The sequence below is a fragment of the Elephas maximus genome, chromosome 1 (assembly GCF_024166365.1).
Source record: "Elephas maximus indicus isolate mEleMax1 chromosome 1, mEleMax1 primary haplotype, whole genome shotgun sequence".
NCBI lineage: Eukaryota > Metazoa > Chordata > Mammalia > Proboscidea > Elephantidae > Elephas > Elephas maximus.
The window spans coordinates 28373371-28394037 of NC_064819.1; the positions used below are offsets into that span (position 1 = coordinate 28373371).

Here is a 20667-nt window from a genome sequence, read left to right on the forward strand (position 1 = left end):
AGTAGGTCCCCAGATGGTGCAACCATTTTGTACTTGAATGTAAGTGTTGTGGTTCCAACCCACCGAGCAGCTCTGCTGAAGAAAGGCCTGGTGATCTGCATCCGTAAGGATTATCGTAGTTGTTGGTTGTCGTCGAATTGGTACTAAGATTTTCTTGGCTATAATCTTTTTTTTTTAATTAATTTTTATTGTGCTTTAAGTGAAAGTTTACAATTAAGATCAGTCTCTCATACAAAAATTTACATACACCTCGCTATACACTCCTAATTTCCCTTCCTTTTTAATGAGATAGCACAGTTCTTCCCTCCACTCTCTCTCCTCGTGTCCATTCAGGTAACTTCTGGCCCCCTCTGCCCTCTCATCTCCCCTTCAGACAGGAGATGCCAACATAATCTCTTGTGTCTACTTGATCTAAGAAGCTCATTCTTCACCAGTATCATTTTCTATCCCAGAGTCCAGTCCAATCCCTGTCTGAAGAGTTGACTTTGGGAATGGTCCTATTTGGGCTAACAGGTCTGGGGACCATGACCTCTGGGGTCCTTCTAGTCTCAGTCAGACCATTAAGTCTGGTCTTTTTATGAGAATTTGGGGTCTGCATCCCACTGATCTCCTGCTCCCACCGGGGTTCTCTGTTGTGTTCCCTGTCAGGGCAGTCATTAGTTGTAGCCAGGCACAATCTAGCTCTTCTGGTCTCAGGCTGATGTAGTCTCTGGTTTGTGTGGCCCTTTCTGTCTCTTGGGCTCATAATTACCTTGTGTCTTTGGTGTTCTTCATTCTCCTTTGGTCCAGGTGGGTTGAGACCAATTGATGCATCTTAGATGGCCACTTGCTAGCATTTAAGACCCCAGACACTGCTCTCAAAAGTGGGATGCAGGTTTTCTTAATGGATTTTATTACGCCAATTGACTTAGATGTCCCCTGAAACCACGGTCCCCAAACCCCCGCTTGGCTATAATCTTAATGGTAGTAAATCACCAGGTCTTTTCTTCCCCGATTCCACTGGCTGGGTTCCAAGCACCACCATTTGGATTAGCAGTTGAGGGCAAACCAGTTGTGCCACCTAGGTTACAGCTCAGGAAACCCTATAGAGCAGTTCTACTCTGTAACATTGCAGATTATCATGAGTCAGAATGCACTCGGGACCGGGTTTGGTTTTCCCCTTCCTCTAGTTTGTTTAAAAATATATATATTTTTTAAAAAAGATTTTTTTGTCATATCAAACTTCTAGAAACATACTCCAAATCTACACTTCCTTCCATGGAACTATATAGAAACTAACTCATTAAAAGATGAAATCCTAAAACTCTCTTTTGTGAAGAAAACCCACTGCAGGCTCGATCACCAGGGAAAAACTGGGAGTTCTCGTATTTTTTCGGCTTCTGTTAAAAGCTCAGGAAGGTTCTACTGATTGAGATTGTTACAAAGACAAATACCTTAAAACACAAACAAACAAAAAATAAAACCTTGGGTAATTGGAAATACAGGTACCAATCTTGGCCTGAGAAGGTGAAAGCAGGGAATAAGGAAAACCGTGTGACAGCCACAGCTCAAAAGTATCAGGCTGGTGCTGCCCTCATGAAAGACGGACTCTGCAGGTGGTTGGTCTGTGTGGTTCTCTCTCTTTTCCCTTTCCTCCTATATCTTTCCTTCCACAAACACTGAATGAATATGAATATGAATGAATACCTACTCCAGAGAATGCCAAGGCCCAGCATTATTAATAATAAGTAATATTGCTGACTTGGCTTGTGTGCCTGCCTTGTGTTGAACCCTGTATATTCCTTCTCAGTTAAGGCCTACAACCAGGCCAGGCACAGGCACCACTATTATTCCTGTTGTACAGATGAGCAAACTCAGGAACAGAGAGTTTAGGTAGCTTGCCCAAGGTCCCACACCCAGGGTTTTCATCCAGCTTATATGGCTTCAGAGAGAAAGGCACTGTTTTTGCCCTCAAAAGGTAGATACTAGGAAAGCCACAGATGGAGAAACTACCTCTGCTGAGGAAGTGAAGAAAGGTTTCCTAGGGCAGGGGCGACATCCAGTCTGGGGCTTGATGGATGTATAGGAGTTTTCCCGTGGCCAAAGAGAGTGTTTGTCATGGATGGAATTGTTTCCTCCCAAAATATGTGTCAACTTAGTTAGGCCATGATTCCCAGTATTGTGTGGTTTTCCTCCATTTTCTGATTGCAATTTTATGTTAAAGATGATTAGGGTGGGACTGTAGCACCACCCTTACCCAGGTCACATCCCTGATCCAACGTAAAGGGAGTTTCCCTGGGGTGTGGCCTGCACCACCTTTTACCTCTCAAGAGATAAAAAGGAAAGAGAAACCAGCAGAGAGTTAGGGACCTCATACCACCAAGAAAAGAGCACCAGGAGCAGAGCGTGTCCTTTGGACCTGGGCTCCCTGTGCCTGAGAAACTTCTCTACCAAGTGAAGATTGAGGACAAGGACCTTCCCCCAGAGCCAATAGAGAGAGAAAGCCTTCGCCTGGAGCTGACGCCCTGAATTTGGACTCGTAACCTATTAGACTGTGAGAAAATAAATTTCTCTTTGTTAAAGCCATCCACTTGTGGTATTTCTGTTATGGCAGCACTAGATGACTAAGACAGTGTCCAAAGGAGGCGGGGCAGGAGCAGTAAACGTAAAATATATATATAAAAAAACAGACCCCTATATATACATGAATTACATAATTTACCTTCCATGTCCTTCCAACTTTTTGGCTGTCTCCTTTATAAATGGAATGGTATTTGTTGCTCCCAACCACCCACTGGTCTCAAGGCTAACTTTTGACACTCTGACTGCAAGTCCTTCCTGAAGCACTCTAAGTTTGGAACCCCCATCTCTCCCTTACTTTCATCAATTGTATTAGTCAATTTATAAAGTTTTCATAACGTGCGAAAACAGCAGTGCGTGCTTGTAGCATGTATAGACGAAACCACGTGATTCGAAGCATCGTTGTAATCAGGTAATAATGACAGCTCTCACTAGAGGGCATTAGAGCGTTCAAAAAGTAAATTAGCATAGAGCTTTAGTATTGCAGGTATATTGATACATGTGAGTTGGGCTTACGAAAAATGTTTTCATTGTTATAATCAACTACAGGGATATTTTTATAAAAAATAATTTCTGCTGAAACCGTACGAAAATTTTATAGACAGTCATTTTGGTGTTACCCCCTCTGACAGTGTCACCCAATGAGGTCTGCATCCCCTGAATCCCCCTATTGACACCACTGCCTGTGGGGCATTTCTATTCTGTCCTGTAGGGTCACTATGAGTGGGAATCCACTCCATAGTAACGGCTTTGGTTTTTTTTGGTTTTGCTGTTGTTAGGTGCCATGAGCTGATTCTCTACTCATAACAAACCCGTGTGACAGAGTAGAACTGCCCCATAGGGTTTTTGAAGTGTAATCTTTATGGAAGCAGATTACCAGGTCCATCTCCCACAGAATCACTGAGCAGGTTTGAACCGCCAAACTTTTGGTTAGCTGCTAAGTACTTAACCACGGCCCCACCCAAACCAAACTCAAACCCAAACCCATTGTCGTCGAGTCAATTCTGACTCATACTGACCAAACAGGAAAGAGTAGGACTGCCCCATAGGGTTTCTAAGGCTGTAACCTTTATGGAAGAAGCCTGCCACATCTTTCTCCCACTGAGTGGCTGGTGGGTTCAAACCACTGACCTACTGGTTAGCAGCCAAGTTTTAACCATTGCACCACCAGCGCTCCTTAAAACCAAAACCGGTTGCTGTGGAGTTGCTTCTGACTCACAATGACCCTATAAGACACAGTAGAACTGCCCCATAGGGTTTTCTAGGTGTAATTTTTTTAAATAAACTCTCAATTTTACAAATGTTTAGATTTACAGAAAAGTTGCCAAGACAATACAGGGAGTTCCCGTGTGCTCCTCACCCAGCTTTCCCTAATGTTAACATCTGTGTGTGCGTGCACACACGCACAGGCCTGCATGCACTTTAGGTGGAAGTTTACCAAGCACATTAGTTTCCCATCTGATGGTTTGTACATGCAGTGTTTCATGACCGTGGTTTCATTCCCCACAATATGTCAGCAATCTTCCTATTTCTTCCCTGGGTTCCCCGTTTTCTTTTGTCATGATTTTCTACCGCTTCCTGCCTTCGCATCTTTGCTTTTGGGCAGATAATACCCTTTTGATCTTGTATAATTGATTGTTCTAAGGAATACATTCCTCTCAGGCGTTGTTGCTTATCTTACGTGCTTGCCTATTGTTTGGCTGGGAGGTGGTCTCCGGGAATATCTTTCTTCCCAGGTCAGGAGGGTGTCTTAGGGCCACAGTCTCAGGGGTTCCTCCAGTCTCTTTCAGACCAGCAAGCCTGGTCATATTTGTGATTTTGGTTTTTCTTCTACAATTTTCTCCAGCTCTGTCCAGGACTCTCTGTTGTGATCCTAGTCAGAGCAGTTAGTAGTGGTGGCCAGGCACTATCTAGTTCTTCTGGTCTTCGGGTCCTGTACCTTGTGGTTCATGTGGTCCTTTAGTCCTTTGGATAATTGACTCTTGAGTCTTTGGTCTCTTTCTAGGTGTAATCTTTATGAAAGAAAATCACCAGATCTTTCTCGCAAAGAGAACTGAGTGAATTTGAATGGCCAACCTTTTGGTTAGCAGCCAAGCACTTAACCACTGCACCACCAGGGCTCCTCAGGCTGTCATTAGGGAATACCAATTCAGTTATGAAGAAAGAAAATTCCCCAACTGGAAATGTTGCTGTCTGGTGTCCCCACGGTGCTCAGCCCGGTATAGGTAAACTTCTCCCTTGTGCCCTCTACCCCAAGCCAGCGCCCCAGTTCTGAGACCCAGAAATGTTGGGGCAGATGAAAAGAGAAAGAGGGCTGGAAACACCTCAGGCAGTGCCCAGATAAGACTTAATGATGTACTTAAAGGGGATGTACTTTATACAGGGTTAACCTCTCTACTCGGTCTTGGTTTCTTGTATATCTTGGCATTAGAGACAATATATTTAATCATTGCTTTATTATTATTATTATTATTTTGAGTACAGAGATTTGTGTATATCTGCAAGCTGAAAGGATAAAATCTTCTACAAGCAAGAGGTTGAAGACACAGAGAGGCATCTCTCCATGGCAAAAGGCCTTGGGCAGGTGAGGGGGATGCACCCAGGTGTGTAGGAGACAGTCCCATTTTCTCCACTCCAAGCCAACATGATTGAGACCAAGGCACGTCAAAAAACAAACTTTATTAGCCACTGTCAGCATCTGAATTCTCTCTCTGCCCCTTCCCCACCACCTGTATTCTCACACAGGGCACCTCTCCCCTGAGGAATCCTCTAAGTGGTCCTCATGGCGGGAGAACAAGAGGGTTGCCCATCTGGGCTGGCCCTGGGCACTCAGAAGAGCGGTGATTTCTTTTGGGGAAAGGCAGAACAAGCAGCTTCTCCTTCACTGGCCCCAGGAAGAGGAAGGAGACATCCAGTTCTTCTCCCAGGGGGTTGGTGGTCAGGTCCAGCTGTACAGGGAAGGCCTCATGAAGGTCCTTTTCCTGCGAACCTTCTGGCTTCTCATCATCCAAGTCGGGGAGGTATTGGACAGACCCTCTTGGCACAGCCTTTGAGGATGGGTTGGTGGAGGCAGTGCCTTCCTGCTGGGACTCCTTCACCTTGGGGAGGTTCTCAGGCCCCTGCTTAGCAGCAGAGTTTTCTCTTTCTGGAGCAGGAACCTGAAATAATATTTTCAAATGTAGAGTGTCATAGAGAAAGCCCTGCCATGCCTGGTATCAGGCTAAGCTGTTATGTGCCTTTCTGATGGAATAGTTTAAAGGGAGACTTTGAAGGGCGAGGTCTCCTGGTTAAAGACTTAAAAAGCAAAAAAGATAAAGGCCAGAGGTCTTCCAGAGCTGTAGAAACTACTGCAAGTCTCACACATTGCAGAAATGACCAAAAGCCCAGACAGTTAAAGGACTTGTTCAAATTCCCAATGAGTTCATGTCCCTGCTCTCACTGTGGTCCCAAAGACACGTTTTATTAGTTGTTTATCCTGTGCCAGGCCTTGTGCAGCATCCCTCATCCAGGTCCTCTCACCGGTTTCTCACAGGGACCTGAAGGTGTTAAGCTTTCAATTCCATCCTACAGATGAGGCAACTGAGGCCCGGAGTGATAAGTACTGTCCCTGATCACACAGCTCACAGGTGGCAGAGCAGGACTGGAACCCAGCTTGCCTGTCTCAACTACCCTCTCAACTATTTCAGGCTGCCTCATAATAAGTGCTCAATAAATATTTCTGGAAAGGGATTGAATGTTTCTATGGAAACAAGTTCTTCCTACAGTTCTGAGTAAGGTTTCTTTGAGACACTGAACGGAATGTCCCAGATGCTTTTTGCCCCAAAGCTCTTGTGTCTGTAGGGCTCTTCCTTACTGGGAAGGACCACACTGTGGCTGAAACAAAGCGGGACAAGCCTTTGACTAGCTACCTTGTAGACGTGGCCATAGGGCAGCCCTAGTAAAGTGGAAATCATGGATCTTGGGAAAACAAAAGGAGGGAGTGGGGTAGGAACAGCTAAAATATAGACAACTTTCTCTTTTCTTCACAGAAACACAATTAATTATTAGATTGAAAAATACCTGTGATTCAAAGAATTCACATTCTGCAGAAACAGACGTTTTCATGTCTGTTTTAATCAGTTGACCTTTACACAGACCAACGGGCTACAAGAAAGAGAAAATACAATGTCATCTGAGTATGAACATGATTGTCATTGTTACATTTTAATTGCCATCATGTTCATTTCAACTCAAGGCGACTCCATGTGAAATGATCGTAACTAAAAATCAAGTTGCTTTCTTTTTGGGTAGACAAACAGCCAATCAGCATTTTTAGGCTTCAATAATGTACTAGGCAGCCACCGAGGCAATTCTCTTTAGCGCACCACGAACAAGTAGTCACCCAAACTAGGCTGAATTGCCTCCAACCGTAGGAAACTCAAGTATTTATTTAGGAACAAAACACTCATTGTTAGAAGCTTCTTTGTATTGAGCTGAAAGCCGTGACATACAACTTGTACCTCTTGGCTTTCATGATACCCTAGTGTCAATTAGAGAAAATTTTTTTTCATCTTTTATATAGCAACTCTTTACGTATGTTCCGTTTGTGTTTTCTCAGCCAAAATCACTCACAGCTGTCAATTTCTCTCTAATTTAATACAAAATACATTTTTACTGCAAAATGTAAACAACAACAAAAAAAGGAAATAGAAAAGACTTGCATGAAAGGTAGCTGTTATCTGCAATGATTTGGTTTCTTTTCTTCCAATCTTTTCACCTATGCATTTATAGGTTTTCTTCTAAAAAACCAGGATTATATGAAACATACTGCTTTATCACTTAGTATACTGTAAAAACACTTTTTTGGCATTGAACAGTCTTCTATGAATTTTTTTCCTCTTATAGCCTTAAAAAAAAAAACTGTCGTAAATATATAAGAAAGAAAACATTTGTCATTTCAACAAACTTCACCTGTACAATTCAGTGACATCAATTATTTTCAGCGTGTTGTTCAACTACAATCTTCTTTTTAATAACTCCCTAATATTAATCTGTATTACTTAACCAGTTCTCTTTTGTTAGGCAATGAAATTAAATCTAGTTTGTTTTTGCTTTGGTTTTACATTGTAGCTAAATCATTTCACATATCCATAGTCACTTCCTTAGGGTAGATTACAGGAATTTTGGGGTCTTTTTTTAGTGCAGGTACCTTTTCAACGTAAGTAGAATGTCGCCTCAATTTCTCAAGAACAGCACCTAAGTATATGCACATAGAACTTACTTAAAATATAGCTGAACAGGTTGACTGAACATCACCCCATCACCCATGTCCAGACTGTATGAACAAAAGACTAGAAATTCATAAAAGTTGGGTAATCCATTAAAGTAGGAAGTCCTTAAGGGATGGTGCTTCAGCCTTCCCTTCTCCCTTTCATCACGGAGTAACTAGGGGAAGGACTCTGAAGAGATTAGAAGTACCTGCACCAAATAAAGTCTACCCACTCCCACCCTGGCTAGGATTTAATGAGCTGCTGAAATTTACCTACCTGGTGCCGACACACTAGAGTGGAGTACAAAGGGAGAGTTTGTGTATGTGCTTGACATGTGAATCCTAGGGTGTAGGGACATATGTGGCCATGGCGATTGGTATCTGGTTCTCTCTCAGAGAATTCTGAAGATGAGATCCTCACTAATGCAGACTACATTGGTAGAGTAAGGAGACAGGCCAGCAATAAGGAAGTCAGCTTCCCCTGCTTGGTTTAGGAAGACTATTTTAGGGTTGCATAAAAAAACAAGCAAATGTCATAGGTAAGGGCTCTTTTAAGGTACACATTAAAGGGGTAAACTTTCAGGTAAGGGGCATTTAATAGAAGACATCTGTGGGGGCTGTTATGGATTGAATTGCATCCCCCCCCCCAAAAAATGTATGTCAACCTGGCTAGTCCATGGTTCTCAGTATTGTGTGATTGTCCACCATTTTGTCATCTGATGTGATTTTCCTATGTGTTGTAAATCCTATCTCTATGAGGTGGGATTAGTGGGAGTTACATTAATGAGGCAGGACTCAATCAACAAGACTAGATCGTGTCTTAAGTTAATCTCTTTTGAGATATAAAAGAGTGAAGTGAGCAGAGAGACATGGGAACCTCTTACCACCAAGAACTAAGAACAAGGAGAATAGTGTAGTCTTTGGACCTGGGGAATCTTATGCTGAGAAGTTCCTCGACCAGGAAAGATTGATGACATAGACCTTCCCCCAGAGCTGAGAAGAGAGAAAGCCTACCCCTGGAGCTGGCGCCCAGAATTCAAACTCTAGCCTCTGAGACTGTGAGAGAATAAATTTCTCATTGTTAAGCCTGTCCACTTGAGGTATTTATGTTATAGCAGCAATAGATGACTAAGAGAGGGGCTAAGTCTGAGAGGGGTGGTTCCAAAGAGTCATCTAGAGAATACACCATGCTAGGAAAAGACCCCTGGATGAACCCACTCCTGTGCCACATGAGAGAACCAGCACTGTAGCCGGTTTCATAGTGGGCAGTGTTGGCCAAGAGAAAACTACAACTTTAGGTCCCATTACGTAAAAAGACTTTGTACTCTTTTTTGGAATCCTCGCTCCTTCTTCCTAAAGTTGGATGAACCAGAATTAAGCAAGAAAGAGCATGAGGGAAAGAAGTAATGAAAGAACAGACCTTGATCCCTTCCTCATAGCAGGGCTTGAGCTACATGGAGGAAGAAGATTTGAATTGGATATGAGCCAGAACATTTGATTCAGAATTGACTGAACAGAACCTCTGCATACCCGGAAGTAAGTCTTAATTACTTATAACTATACTGTTCTTGTTACTGAAAATTGCCAGGAGGATTTTGGATCAGACCAATACATTATTGAAAAGCAAGGAAAAAAGTTTTCACAGAGCATGGTAAATGTGTTTTCCCAATTATTCCCTTAGGAAATTCAGTTAACTTATTACAAAAGGTTTTTGAGAGACATGCTTTAGAGTCAAAGACATAAATAGGTTGAAAGTAAATGGATGGAAAAAAATTAAACCACACAAATAGTAACCAAAAGAGAGCTTCAGTGGCTATACAAATATCAGAACAAATTGACTTTAAGATAAAAATTGCTACTAGAGACAAAAGACACTTTATAATGATAAAAGGGTTAATACATCAGGAAACCATAACAACTGTAAACATATATTCACCTAAAAATAGAGCTCCACCATAGAGCAAGCAAAACATTGACAGAATTCAAGGGAGAAAGAGATAATTCAGTGGTAACAGTTGGAAAATTCATATCACTTTCAATAATGGATAGAATAACTAGACAGATCAACAACGGAATAGAAGACATAAACAACATTATAAACCAACTAGATCTAACAGGCACCTATAGGACGCGCCACCTAACCACAACAGAATACACATTCTTCTCAAGTGCACATGGAACATTCTCTAGGACAGGTGATATGTTAAGCCATAAAACAAGAATTAATAAATTCAAAAGGAATAAAATCACATGAAATAATCTCCAATAACATGAAATGAAATTAGAAATCAATAACATGAGGAAATTTAGGAATATCACAAATATGTGAAATTAAGTAACACTTTCCTAAATAACCAGTGGGTCAAAGAAGAAATTACAAAGACAATTAGAAAATACTTTTGGATAAATGGAAATGAAAACAGAACATATAAACTTATGAGATGCAGCTAAAGCATTGTTTAGCAGAAATTTGCAGTGTAAATGCTTGTTTTCAAAAAGAAGAAATATTCCTAATCAATAACCTAAACTTTCACCCCAAGAAACTAGAAAAAGAAGATGAAACTAAACTGAAAGGAAACAGAAGGAAAGAAATAATAGAGTAGTGTGGAAATAAATGAATAGATAATAGAAAAAAATCAGTGAAACAGAAAGTTGAGTCTCTGAAAAAATCAACACAGTTGACAAGCCTTTAGCTGTACTGATTAGGGGAAAAAACGAGAAGACTCGAATTACTAAAATTGAGAATGAAAGAGGGGATATCACTACTCCTTTTTCAGAATTAAAAAGCATTATAAGTGAACACTAGGAACAGCCGTATATCAAAAAATTAGATAACCTAGATGATACATATAAAATCCCAGAAAGATGCAATCTACTGAAACTGACTCAAGAAGAAATAGAAAATCTAAATAGATCTATAACAAGTAAAGAAACTGAATTAGCAATAACAAAAATTTCCTACAAAGAAAAGCCGAGACCAAGACAGCTTCACTGGTGAATTCTACCAAAAGTTTAAAGAAGAATTAACACCAAACCTTCACAGACTCTTCAAAAAATATGCAGAGGGAACATTTTCCAACTCATTTTATGAGGCCAATATTACCCTTATATGAAAATCAGACAGACATCACAAAAAAATGTATAGGTCAATATCCGTTACAAATGCAGATGTAAAAATCTCCCACCCCCAAATACTAGTAAACTGAATCCAACATCATATAAAAAGGACTACACATCATGATTAAGTGGGATTTATCCAAAAAATGCAAAATTGGTTTAACATACAAAGAGCAATCAATGTAATACACCCTACTAATAGATTAAAGGACAAAAACCACGTGACTGTCTCATGAACACAGAAAAAGATTTGACAAACTCTAACACCCTTTTTTAACAAAAACACTCAAAAATAGAAGGGAACATTCTCAGCCTGATGAAGGGCACCAGTGAAGCCCACAGCTAACTTACTAGTAAGACTAAATTGCTTTCTCCCTAAAATCAGGAATAAGGCAAAGATGTTTCTCTTGCCACTTCCATTCAACATTGTACTGAAGGTTCTCGCCAGAGCAAATAGGCAAGAAAGAAAAAATAATAAAAGGTATCCAGATTGGAAAGGAAGAAGTAAAACATTCTCTATTTGCAGATGATATGATCTTGTGTATAGAAATCCTAAGCAATACACGAGAAAACTATTAGAGCTAAAAAATGAGTTCAGGAAGGTTACACATCTTGTGTATAGAAATCCTAAGAAATACACTAGAAAACTATTAGAGCTAAAAAATGAGTTCAGGAAGGTTACAGGATACAAAGACAGTATTAAAAAAATCAGTTCTTTTTCTATATACTTGAAATGAAAGATCTGGAAGTGAAATTAGAATACGATTCCATGTACATTAGCATCAAAGAGAATAAAATACCTAGAAATCAATTTACCAAGAGACGTACAAGACATGTACAATGAAAACTACAATCATCATTGAAAGAAATCTTTAATAAATGGGAAGACATTCTGTATTCATGTATTGGAAAACAATATTTTAAGGTGACAATGCTTGCCAAATTTATTTTCAGATTCAATGCAATCCCTATCAAAATTTGAACTGACTTCTTTGCAGCAATTGACAAGCCTATCCTAAAATTCATGTGGAAATGCAAAGGATCCAGAAAACCCAAAAAAATCTTGAAAAGGAAGAACTAAATTGGACAAATTAGGCTTCCTCATTTCAAAACATACTACAAAGCTACAGTAATCAAGACAATGTGGCACTGGCATAAGGATAGACATAGAAATCAATGGAACAAAATTCAGATTTCAGAAATAAACCCATACATTTGTGCTCAACTGATTTTCAAGAAGTGTGCCAAAACAATGGGGGCTGGAAGAGCCTTTTCAACAAATATTAGAACAGCTGGATATTCACATGCAAAAGGGTAAAGTTGGACCCCTACATCATACTATATAAAACAACTGTTTAAAAATGAGTCACAGGCTGGTATAGATTGAATTGTCACCCCAAAATGTGTATCAACTGGCTAGGCCATGATTCCCAGTATTGTGTGATTCTCCACCATTTTGTCCTCTGATGTGGTTATCCTTGTTGTTGTTCTTAGGTGCCGTCGAGTTGGTTCCAACTCATAGCGAACCTATGCACAACAGAACGAAACACTGCCCAGTCCTGAGCCATCCTTACAATCGTTATGCTTGAGCTCATTGTTGCAGTCACTGTGTCAATCCACCTAGTTGAGGGTCTTCCTCTTTTCCACTAACGCTGTACTCTGCCAAGCATAATGTCCTTCTCCAGGGACTGATCCCTCCTGACAACATGTCCAAAGTATGTAAGACGCAGTCTCGCCATAGTTGCCTCTAAGGAGCATTCTGGCTGCACTTCCTCCAAGACACATTTGTTAGTTCTTCTGGCAGTCCATGGTATATTCAATATTTTTTTGCCAACACCACAATTCAAAGGCTTCAATTCTTCCTTATTCGTTGTCCAGCTTTCAAATGCATATGATGTAATTGAAAATACCACGGCTTGGGTCAGGCGCACCTTAGTCTTCAGGGTGACATCTTTGCTCTTCAACACTTTCAAGAGATCCTTTGCAGCAGATTTACCCAAGGCAATGCATCTTTTGATTTCTTGACCTCTGCTTCCATGGCTGTTGATTGTGGATACAAGTAAAATGAAATCCTTGACAACTTCAATCTTTTCTCCATTTATCATGATGCTGCTCATTGGTCCAGTTGTGAGGATTTTTGTTTTCTATATGTTGAGGTGTAATCCATACTGAAGACTGTGATCTTGGTCTTCATTAGTAAGTGCTTCAAGTCCTCTTCACTTTCAGCAAGCAAGGTTGTGTCATCTGCATAACGCGAGTTGTTAATGAGTCTTCTTCCAATCCTGATGCCCCGTTCTTCTTCATATAGTCCAGCTTCTCGGATAATTTGCTCAGCATACAGATTGAATAGATATGGTGAACGAATACAGCCCTGACACACACCTTTCCTGACTTTAAACCAATCAGTATCCCCTTGTTCTGTTCAAACAACTGCCTCTTGATCTATGGAAAGGTTCCTCATGAGCACAATGAAGTGTTCTGGAATTCGCATCCTTCACAATGTTATCCATAATTTGTTATGATCTTCACAGTCAAATGCCTTTGCATTGTCAATAAAACACAGGTAAACATCCTTCTAGTATTCTCTGCTTTCAACCAGGATCCATCTGACATCAGCAATGATATCTCTGGTTCCACATCCTGTTCTGAAACCGGCCTGAATTTCTGGCATTTCCCTGTCGATATACTGCTGCAGCTGTTTTTGAATGATTTTCAGCAAAATTTTGCTTGACTATCCTAGATGTTGTAAATCCTACCTCTATGATGTTAATCAGACAGGACTCGATCTACAAGATTAGGTCATGTCTGAAGTCAATCAGTTTAGAGATATAAAAGAGAGAAGCAAGCAGAGAGACAAGAGGACCTCCTCATACCACCAAAAAGTAGAGCCAGGAGCGCTAGTCCTTTGGACCTAATGTCCCTGTGCTGAGAAGCTCCTAGAGCAAGGGAAGATTGATGACAGGAATGTTCCTCCAACTGGAATAAACCAAAAGCAAAGAAGTTTTGTGAATAAACTGAAAGCTTCGAAGGCCAGCATAGAAAGGGGAGGGGTTTGGGGACCATGGTTTCAGAGGACATCTAAGTCAATTGGCATAATAAAATCTATTAAGAAAACATTCTGCATCCCACTTTGGAAAGTGGTTTCTGGGTCTTAAACACTAGCAAGCAGCCATCTAAGATACATTAATTAGTCTCAACCCACCTGGAGCAAAGGAGAATGAAGAATACCAAAGACACAAGGTAATTATGAGCCCAAGAGACAGAAAGGACCACATAAACCAGAGACTACATCAGCCAGAGACCAGAAGAACTAGATGGTGCCCGGCTACAACAGATGACTGCCCTGACAGAGAACACAACAGAGAACCCCAGTGGGAACAGGAGGGCAGTGGGATGCAGATCCCAAATTCTCCTAAAAAGACCAGGCTTAATGCTCTGACTGAGACTAGAAGAACCCTGGAGGTCATGTTACCCATATCTTCTGTTAACCCAAGACAGGAACCATTCTCAAAGTCAACTTTTCAGACAGGGATTGGACTGGACTCTGGGATAGAAAATGACACTGGTGAAGAATGAGCTTCTTGGATCAAGTAGACACATGAGACTATGTTGGCATCTCCTGTCTGAAGGGGAGATGAGAGGGCAGAGGGGGTCAAAAGCTGGCCAAATGGACACAAACATAGAGAGTGGAGGGAAGGAGTGTGCCGTGTCATTAGGGTGAGAGGAATTAGGAGTATATAGCAAGTTGTATATGAATTTTTGTATGAGAGACTGACTTGATTTGTAAACTTTCGCTTAAACCGTGAGAAACATTAAAAAAAAAAAAAAAAAAAAGACCTTCCTCCAGAGACTACACAGAGAGAAAGACTGCCGTTGAAGCTGACACCTTGAATTTGGACTTCTAGCCTACTAGATTTTGAGAGACTAAACTGATTGCTAAAACTATCCACTTGTGGTATTTCTGTTATAGCAGCACTAGGTAACTAAGACACAGACCTAAACGTAAGAGCTAAAACTATAAGACTCTTAGAATGAAACATAGAAGTAAATATTTGTAACCTTGGATTATGCAACTTTTTTTTTAGATATGATACAAAAGGACATGCAACAAAAGAAAATACAGGGAAATTGGACTTTATCAGAAGTAAAACCTCTTATACTTCATAGAAAACCTTTAAACAAATGAATAAACAGCCCAGAGAATGGGAAAAAATATTTGAAAATCATATATCTAAGAATGGGGCTTGTATGCAGAATTATAAAGAACTCTTAAATTCTAAAAAAAAGCAAAGGATTTAAGCAGATGTTTCTCCAGAGAAGACATAGAAACAGCCAATAAGCATGTGAAAAAATGTTCAACATCATGACCCATCAGGGAAATACAAGTCAAAAGCATAATTACACATCAGCTCACACCTAGTAGGATAGCTATAACGAAAAAGACATATATTAACAAGTGTTGGCAAGAATGTGCAGAAATTGGAAAACTCATAAACTGCTGATGGGATTGTAAAATGGTCTAGTGAGTTTAGAGGAACAGCCTGACAGTTCCTCAAAAGGTTAAACATAGACTTGCCATATGACCTAGCTATTCCACTCCTAGGTATATATGCAAGAAAAATAAAAAGAAAAACTTGGTACATGAATGTTCACAGAAGCATTATTTATAATAGCAGAAAAATTTAAATAAACCAAATATCATTCACCTGATGAATGGATAAAGAAAATATGGTATATTCATTCAATGGCATATTACTCAGTGATAAAGAGGAATGAAGTAGTGATACATGCGACAACATGAATGAACCATAGAAAATATTATGCTGAGTAAAAGAAGCCAGATACAAAAGACCACACATTGTATGAATCCATTTATATGAAATACTCAGAATAGGCAAAGCCACAGAAAAACAAACTAGGTTAGCAATTGCCAGGACCTAGGGGGAGAGGGAAATGAGGATTGACTATAGATGGGAATGGAGTTTCTTTTTGGAATGATGACAACAACATTCCAAAATTTGAGAGTGGTGATGGTGACCGAACTCTGTGAACATACTGAAAAATCACTAAATTTTACACCTTAAAAGCGTGAATTTTATTGTTTATGAATTACATCTTAATAAACCTTAATACATAAGTAAATAAGGGCTTTCAACACCTTTTCACCCAATTTACATTTCCACTGGGTATGTTTCAGATGGTTTCAAGGCCCCCTCCCCATCTTGGATGCATTCCTTTGAATGAAGCCTTGTTTGCCTTCGTCCTTCTTGAAGGGTAATCCCTGGGACTGGACACCACGCTATATTCCAAACGTTAGCAGGATTTGTCCAGGCCAAAGAAGGACCATCAGCAACTACTGCAGAGATTCTGTCCATGTTTCTACTGTCTCCTATGACCACTTTCTGTAGCTACATCACATGGTTGAATAAAACCCTTGATTTGTTGCATCTGAGCCTGCCTTATCTCTAACTAGTCAGTGAGCTCCTTGATGGGACATAAGACATCTGAAGCTTTACAATACCTTGTACATAACTGATGCTCAGCAAATATGTATAGATGATCTGTGAACACAACTCTTAAATCAGGAAGACACTCAGGAACACTCACCTTAGAGTCTGAGCGTTGAAGCGAGCAGCTGCTGGCCTGGGATTTGGTACATGGTGACTCTTTAATCAAATACTTCACAAAGTAAGCAGGGCCAACCTCCCACTGTTATGAAGAGTTTGAGAAAAAAAATAATCAAGTTTTTCCACGCAGGGACACAACTCAGGTTTGGAGGCCCCTGCTGTCAGAAACCAAACATCCCCAGAGTCAACACATCTACCCTGGTGTAGCTTGCAAGTTCCCACACTGATCAAACCATGTTTTTATGATTTGTTACTTAGAAAATATAATCACCACATCTCTGTTCTCTTTTGAAGAATTTGAACGTGTCCTAAATTCTTTTCCTTGGTGAGTTTTTGTTTCCTCCGAGAGAATTCCCTTTTAGATAAGTTTTTCTCCATTTGATAGAGATATCAACACAATCCAAATACTAAAGAGCTTCTATTTCTCCAAACTCATAAAAGTAATGTCCACTGCAGGGCTTAATATGGAGTAGAAGTGGACTTGCTAAATGGTCCCTGGTCAATCAGATGTGAGAGTGTATGTAGTACCATGAAATAATGAACCTGAACAGAATCCCCAAGGAGACAATGGGTCCATTTCTTTCTTGCCCTAAGGCCAATGAAGGTAAAGCTGGGTCACATGACTCTCATGAAAATGCCATGGAATAACTCAGGAACTAAAGCAGATAGAATGTTCTTCAGGTCTACCAAAGTAGGGACTGTAGAGAAAGAGGGCCTCTTGTTATTTTCAAAAAGAAAGCCTTGGTTAAGGCTCTACCCTTCGCTTAAAACTCTACAGCAACAGTGTGAGACACATCTTATGTGTAACTGGCTTGTGCATTTTTGCCTTACCTGGGTGGAAGCCTTGGTGATTTTGACCAGAGAGTACTGCTTGGAGGTGCTCTCATTATTGTATTTTGCAAGAGACTCAGTGGCAGCTTCCAAAACACGGGGATTTGACAAGTCAGTGGTGCTGGGAGCGGGGCAGTCAGGACATGTATCATGAATCATTCTTCGAGAAACTGTTGAAGCCAAAGAGACCAATTTAAAAATAAAGCTCCTTATGGACTTTCCGTGCTATAAATCATATGACCACAGTGAAGGCAAAGACGGACAAAAAGTGCATACTCAGTATTGGCAAGGTCAGATGAGAAAAGCAATTTGCTGGAAAGCAAGTCAGTTTTCTACAGAGTTTTCTGGAATGAGCATGTATTACTTTCATAATTAAAGTAATACCAAAACAAAATGCATTTGGCCCCATACATGTTTATATACTTTAGGAGACATATCATGTAGTATATTGATATCAGAACTTTATCCCCCAATAAGATCAATAACTTCCATCCTCGTTGCATCTGTAACTCAGACTGAGTGCCTTACAAGGTTGGGGTCTTGCTACTGTCATGTCTTATTCATCTCTTAGGTCCTAACACCTCACATCATGTCTAACTCATGAGTATGAAAACCAAAGACAGATACAGTCTGGGAAAGGCGCGTTCAGAGGAGGGAGAGGCATAACCAAGATGCAAAGATTGGAGAGTGCAATGTGTGTTCAGAAAAGAGTGGAGCATCCAACTGAGTGACATGTACAGTCGGTGTAGACAGGGAAATAATGACAGGTAGAGCTAGAAAGGAAGTCCAGGGACCAGTTGTAGACATCATTGCATTGATGGATGCCTAAAAATGTAGGGTTTGATATGGGACACAATGAAGATTTCGATGGTTACTTGGGTAGATCAATTGTGCCAATAGGAGTAGTATAGGCTGGATTTCAGAATGGGAGGTTGCTACTGGAAACATTACAATCTTGACCTTGGAATAAATAGGAAGGTAAGATTGGGAGAAAACCTGTATACTCTTGTCATAGTCCTGCTCAATGCTCTTTCTCCATCATTTATTAAGATGAGCCAAATCATAGTGATCTCCTACCTGGGCGAAGAGTACAGTTATAGGCATGTAAATAGAGAACTCTTCTTGGCTTGTTAACATAAAACGCCACTTTGCATTGACCATAAACCTGGAACCAAAAGAACATATTTGCTGACAATGGGGGGATTAATCATCAGATTTTGGGATACCAAACAAATATAATCTAGAGATTTTTTAAAAAGTAATATGAAACTTAAGGTTCCATTTTGGTTGTTTTGGGTGGGAGAAAATGGTAGCTGATCATCAAGCTTGTTTCACCTTTTATTCCTGGGATGCAGGTAGACTGGACCTCCAGCCTCCCCCACACTCAGGTGTGACTTCTTATAACTGAGTTCTAACCCCAGGATGGTGAGCTGATGTGATGTGGACCACCTCCAGTTCTGGCCCATGAAGGTTGCCCATGTGCTATCTATTCTCCTTGCTCCTTTTCTTTCATAGCTTGATGCTGACAAGCATGCCCCCAGGGAGGCCATGGTTGAGGATGGCAGAGCCTAGAGCCACCACATGCAAGGAAGCTGGATCTCCAAATCAGCCCTTGAAGGAAAGTTCCCTCCTGGTCTGGAACTCCTCTTTTGAACTTTACATGAGTGAGAAATAAACATCTACCATGATGGACTCATGATACAAGTTTCAGTTTGTTACAACAGCTAGCATCATCTTAACAACATCATTCACGAGAGGGTAAGTAGGCTATTTGCTTTTCAAAATCAGAAATGTACAGTTTGACAAATTTGGTTAAATGTCTGAAAAGATGTTCATGAAACAGGCCTTGCAAACAAGTCAATGCCTGGGATTCATCTTCTAAAGTTACATATTAGTCAATGAAAATGAGCCCAGGGCACTTGAACAGCAAAAAAAAAAAAAAGATATTTTCAAGCATCTTCTATGGTCATCTACAAGGTAATCATTTTTGAGATCCTTTTGATTCTATCATTGCACGAAAGTATTTCTCTTCCATGAAACACTTGGACCTCCTATAATGTGATCTTACCCCACTTCATTAAAAAAAAAAAAAAAATCCATTCTCTAGAGTCTACCTCAGACCCACATCCACATTCTTCACCTTGTGAATCCCTTTTCACATTTTAAACACTCTTCGGAAGCCAACAGAAGGCTCCTGGAGGTAGAAGAGCTGAAGTCACCAAACAATTTTTGGGTAACTTAGCAATTCTCGTCTCCATGAGGCCAGGGGGACTTCTGGAATGCTCTCTGATTTGTGATACTTTCTTGTGTCTGTGACATTGGAAGAATGACAAGGGCACCCTAACAAGGAGATTATGAACAAGGACATTGAAATGATGATAGACATTGAGCAATCTTCACCTTGTAGGAAGAGGGCAACCTAGCTTCTCTCCCTAGAGCCACTGAGAAGGAGCACTCACCGATTCATGCAACATCCTCACCCCACAGTCCTTCCACAACTTCTTGCTGAGCACATGGCAGTCAGTCTCCAACACATCCAGTGTGAGATAAAACAGGGATCCCAGACCATCCTGTGGGACAGGGTGAAGAAATGCACCACAAGCTACGTGAAGCAGAAAATCCTAAAGACCTGTTCAATGCCAGTGCCAAAGGACATGATACCTTGAAGAATCTACAAGGACTGTTGAATACCGGACATGTAATGGAGTAGGATCCTTGGTAGCCCTTGTTCCTAATGACCATAGGAGCATTGTAGTACACGTGGTAGGGGACAGCAGAGCTTTCTCAGCTGGATTTAGAATCTGGCAAGCACCTGCCACCCTGCATCTCTGGTCCCACCTCCTGCTGGCCTCCACAGAACACATGCTCCAGAGGGGACCATCACTTGCCTGTCTGTGTTCCCAGACGTCACTGACTCGGTTGAGGCTAAGCACATAGCCATCCTCTCGGTCCTTGTTGATGTCCTTCAGGGCGAAGCCCGCAACAGCCAGCACATCTGAGTCATTGCAGCCCCGGGAGAGGAGACGCAAGGCCTCGGGGACCACCAGGGGCACAGACGTAGCCCTGCAGCAAGTGGCCAGGCCACAGAGTGCCAGCAGAAGGCACAGACCCATCCTGTGGGGAAGAAGGTCCTGGATGGCCAGGCTATGGAGCTGCCACATTGGGCTGTGGGCCTCTTTAAGATAGTCTTGAGCAGTTTTGCAATCATAATCTGATCTGGTGATGGAATTTTGAAATAGGATGTTCAATTGCATCACCTTAAATTCTAAAGGTGGATTTCCTGTG

At 40.9% G+C, this 20667-nt stretch overlaps 1 protein-coding gene across 1 annotated transcript; it reads right to left on the reverse strand.

Annotated features, from left to right (window-relative positions):
- Positions 1-5042: 5042 nt before the first annotated feature.
- FETUB (fetuin B) lies at positions 5043-20520 on the reverse strand. The gene is made up of 7 exons (XM_049874793.1): positions 20271-20520; positions 19842-19952; positions 18460-18547; positions 17383-17552; positions 16532-16633; positions 6619-6702; positions 5043-5717 (listed from the first exon to the last, which is right to left on the reverse strand). The coding sequence occupies exons 1-7, from the start codon at positions 20493-20495 to the stop codon at positions 5340-5342; spliced, it is 1158 nt and encodes a 385-aa protein (XP_049730750.1). The 5' UTR covers positions 20496-20520; the 3' UTR covers positions 5043-5339.
- Between the last annotated feature and the right edge of the window lie 147 nt (positions 20521-20667).

Excerpts from the sequence above, each read along its gene's own strand:
- FETUB (XM_049874793.1), bottom strand. The coding sequence starts at position 20,495 with ATGGGTCTGTGCCTTCTGCTGGCACTCTGTGGCCTGGCCACTTGCTGC. Across the intron at positions 19,953-20,270 it reads ACGTCTGGGAACACAGACAG|GATGGTCTGGGATCCCTGTT; the intron begins GCAAGTGATGGT and ends CCTGTCCCACAG. Across the intron at positions 16,634-17,382 it reads TCACCAAGGCTTCCACCCAG|TGGGAGGTTGGCCCTGCTTA; the intron begins GTAAGGCAAAAA and ends TCTTCATAACAG.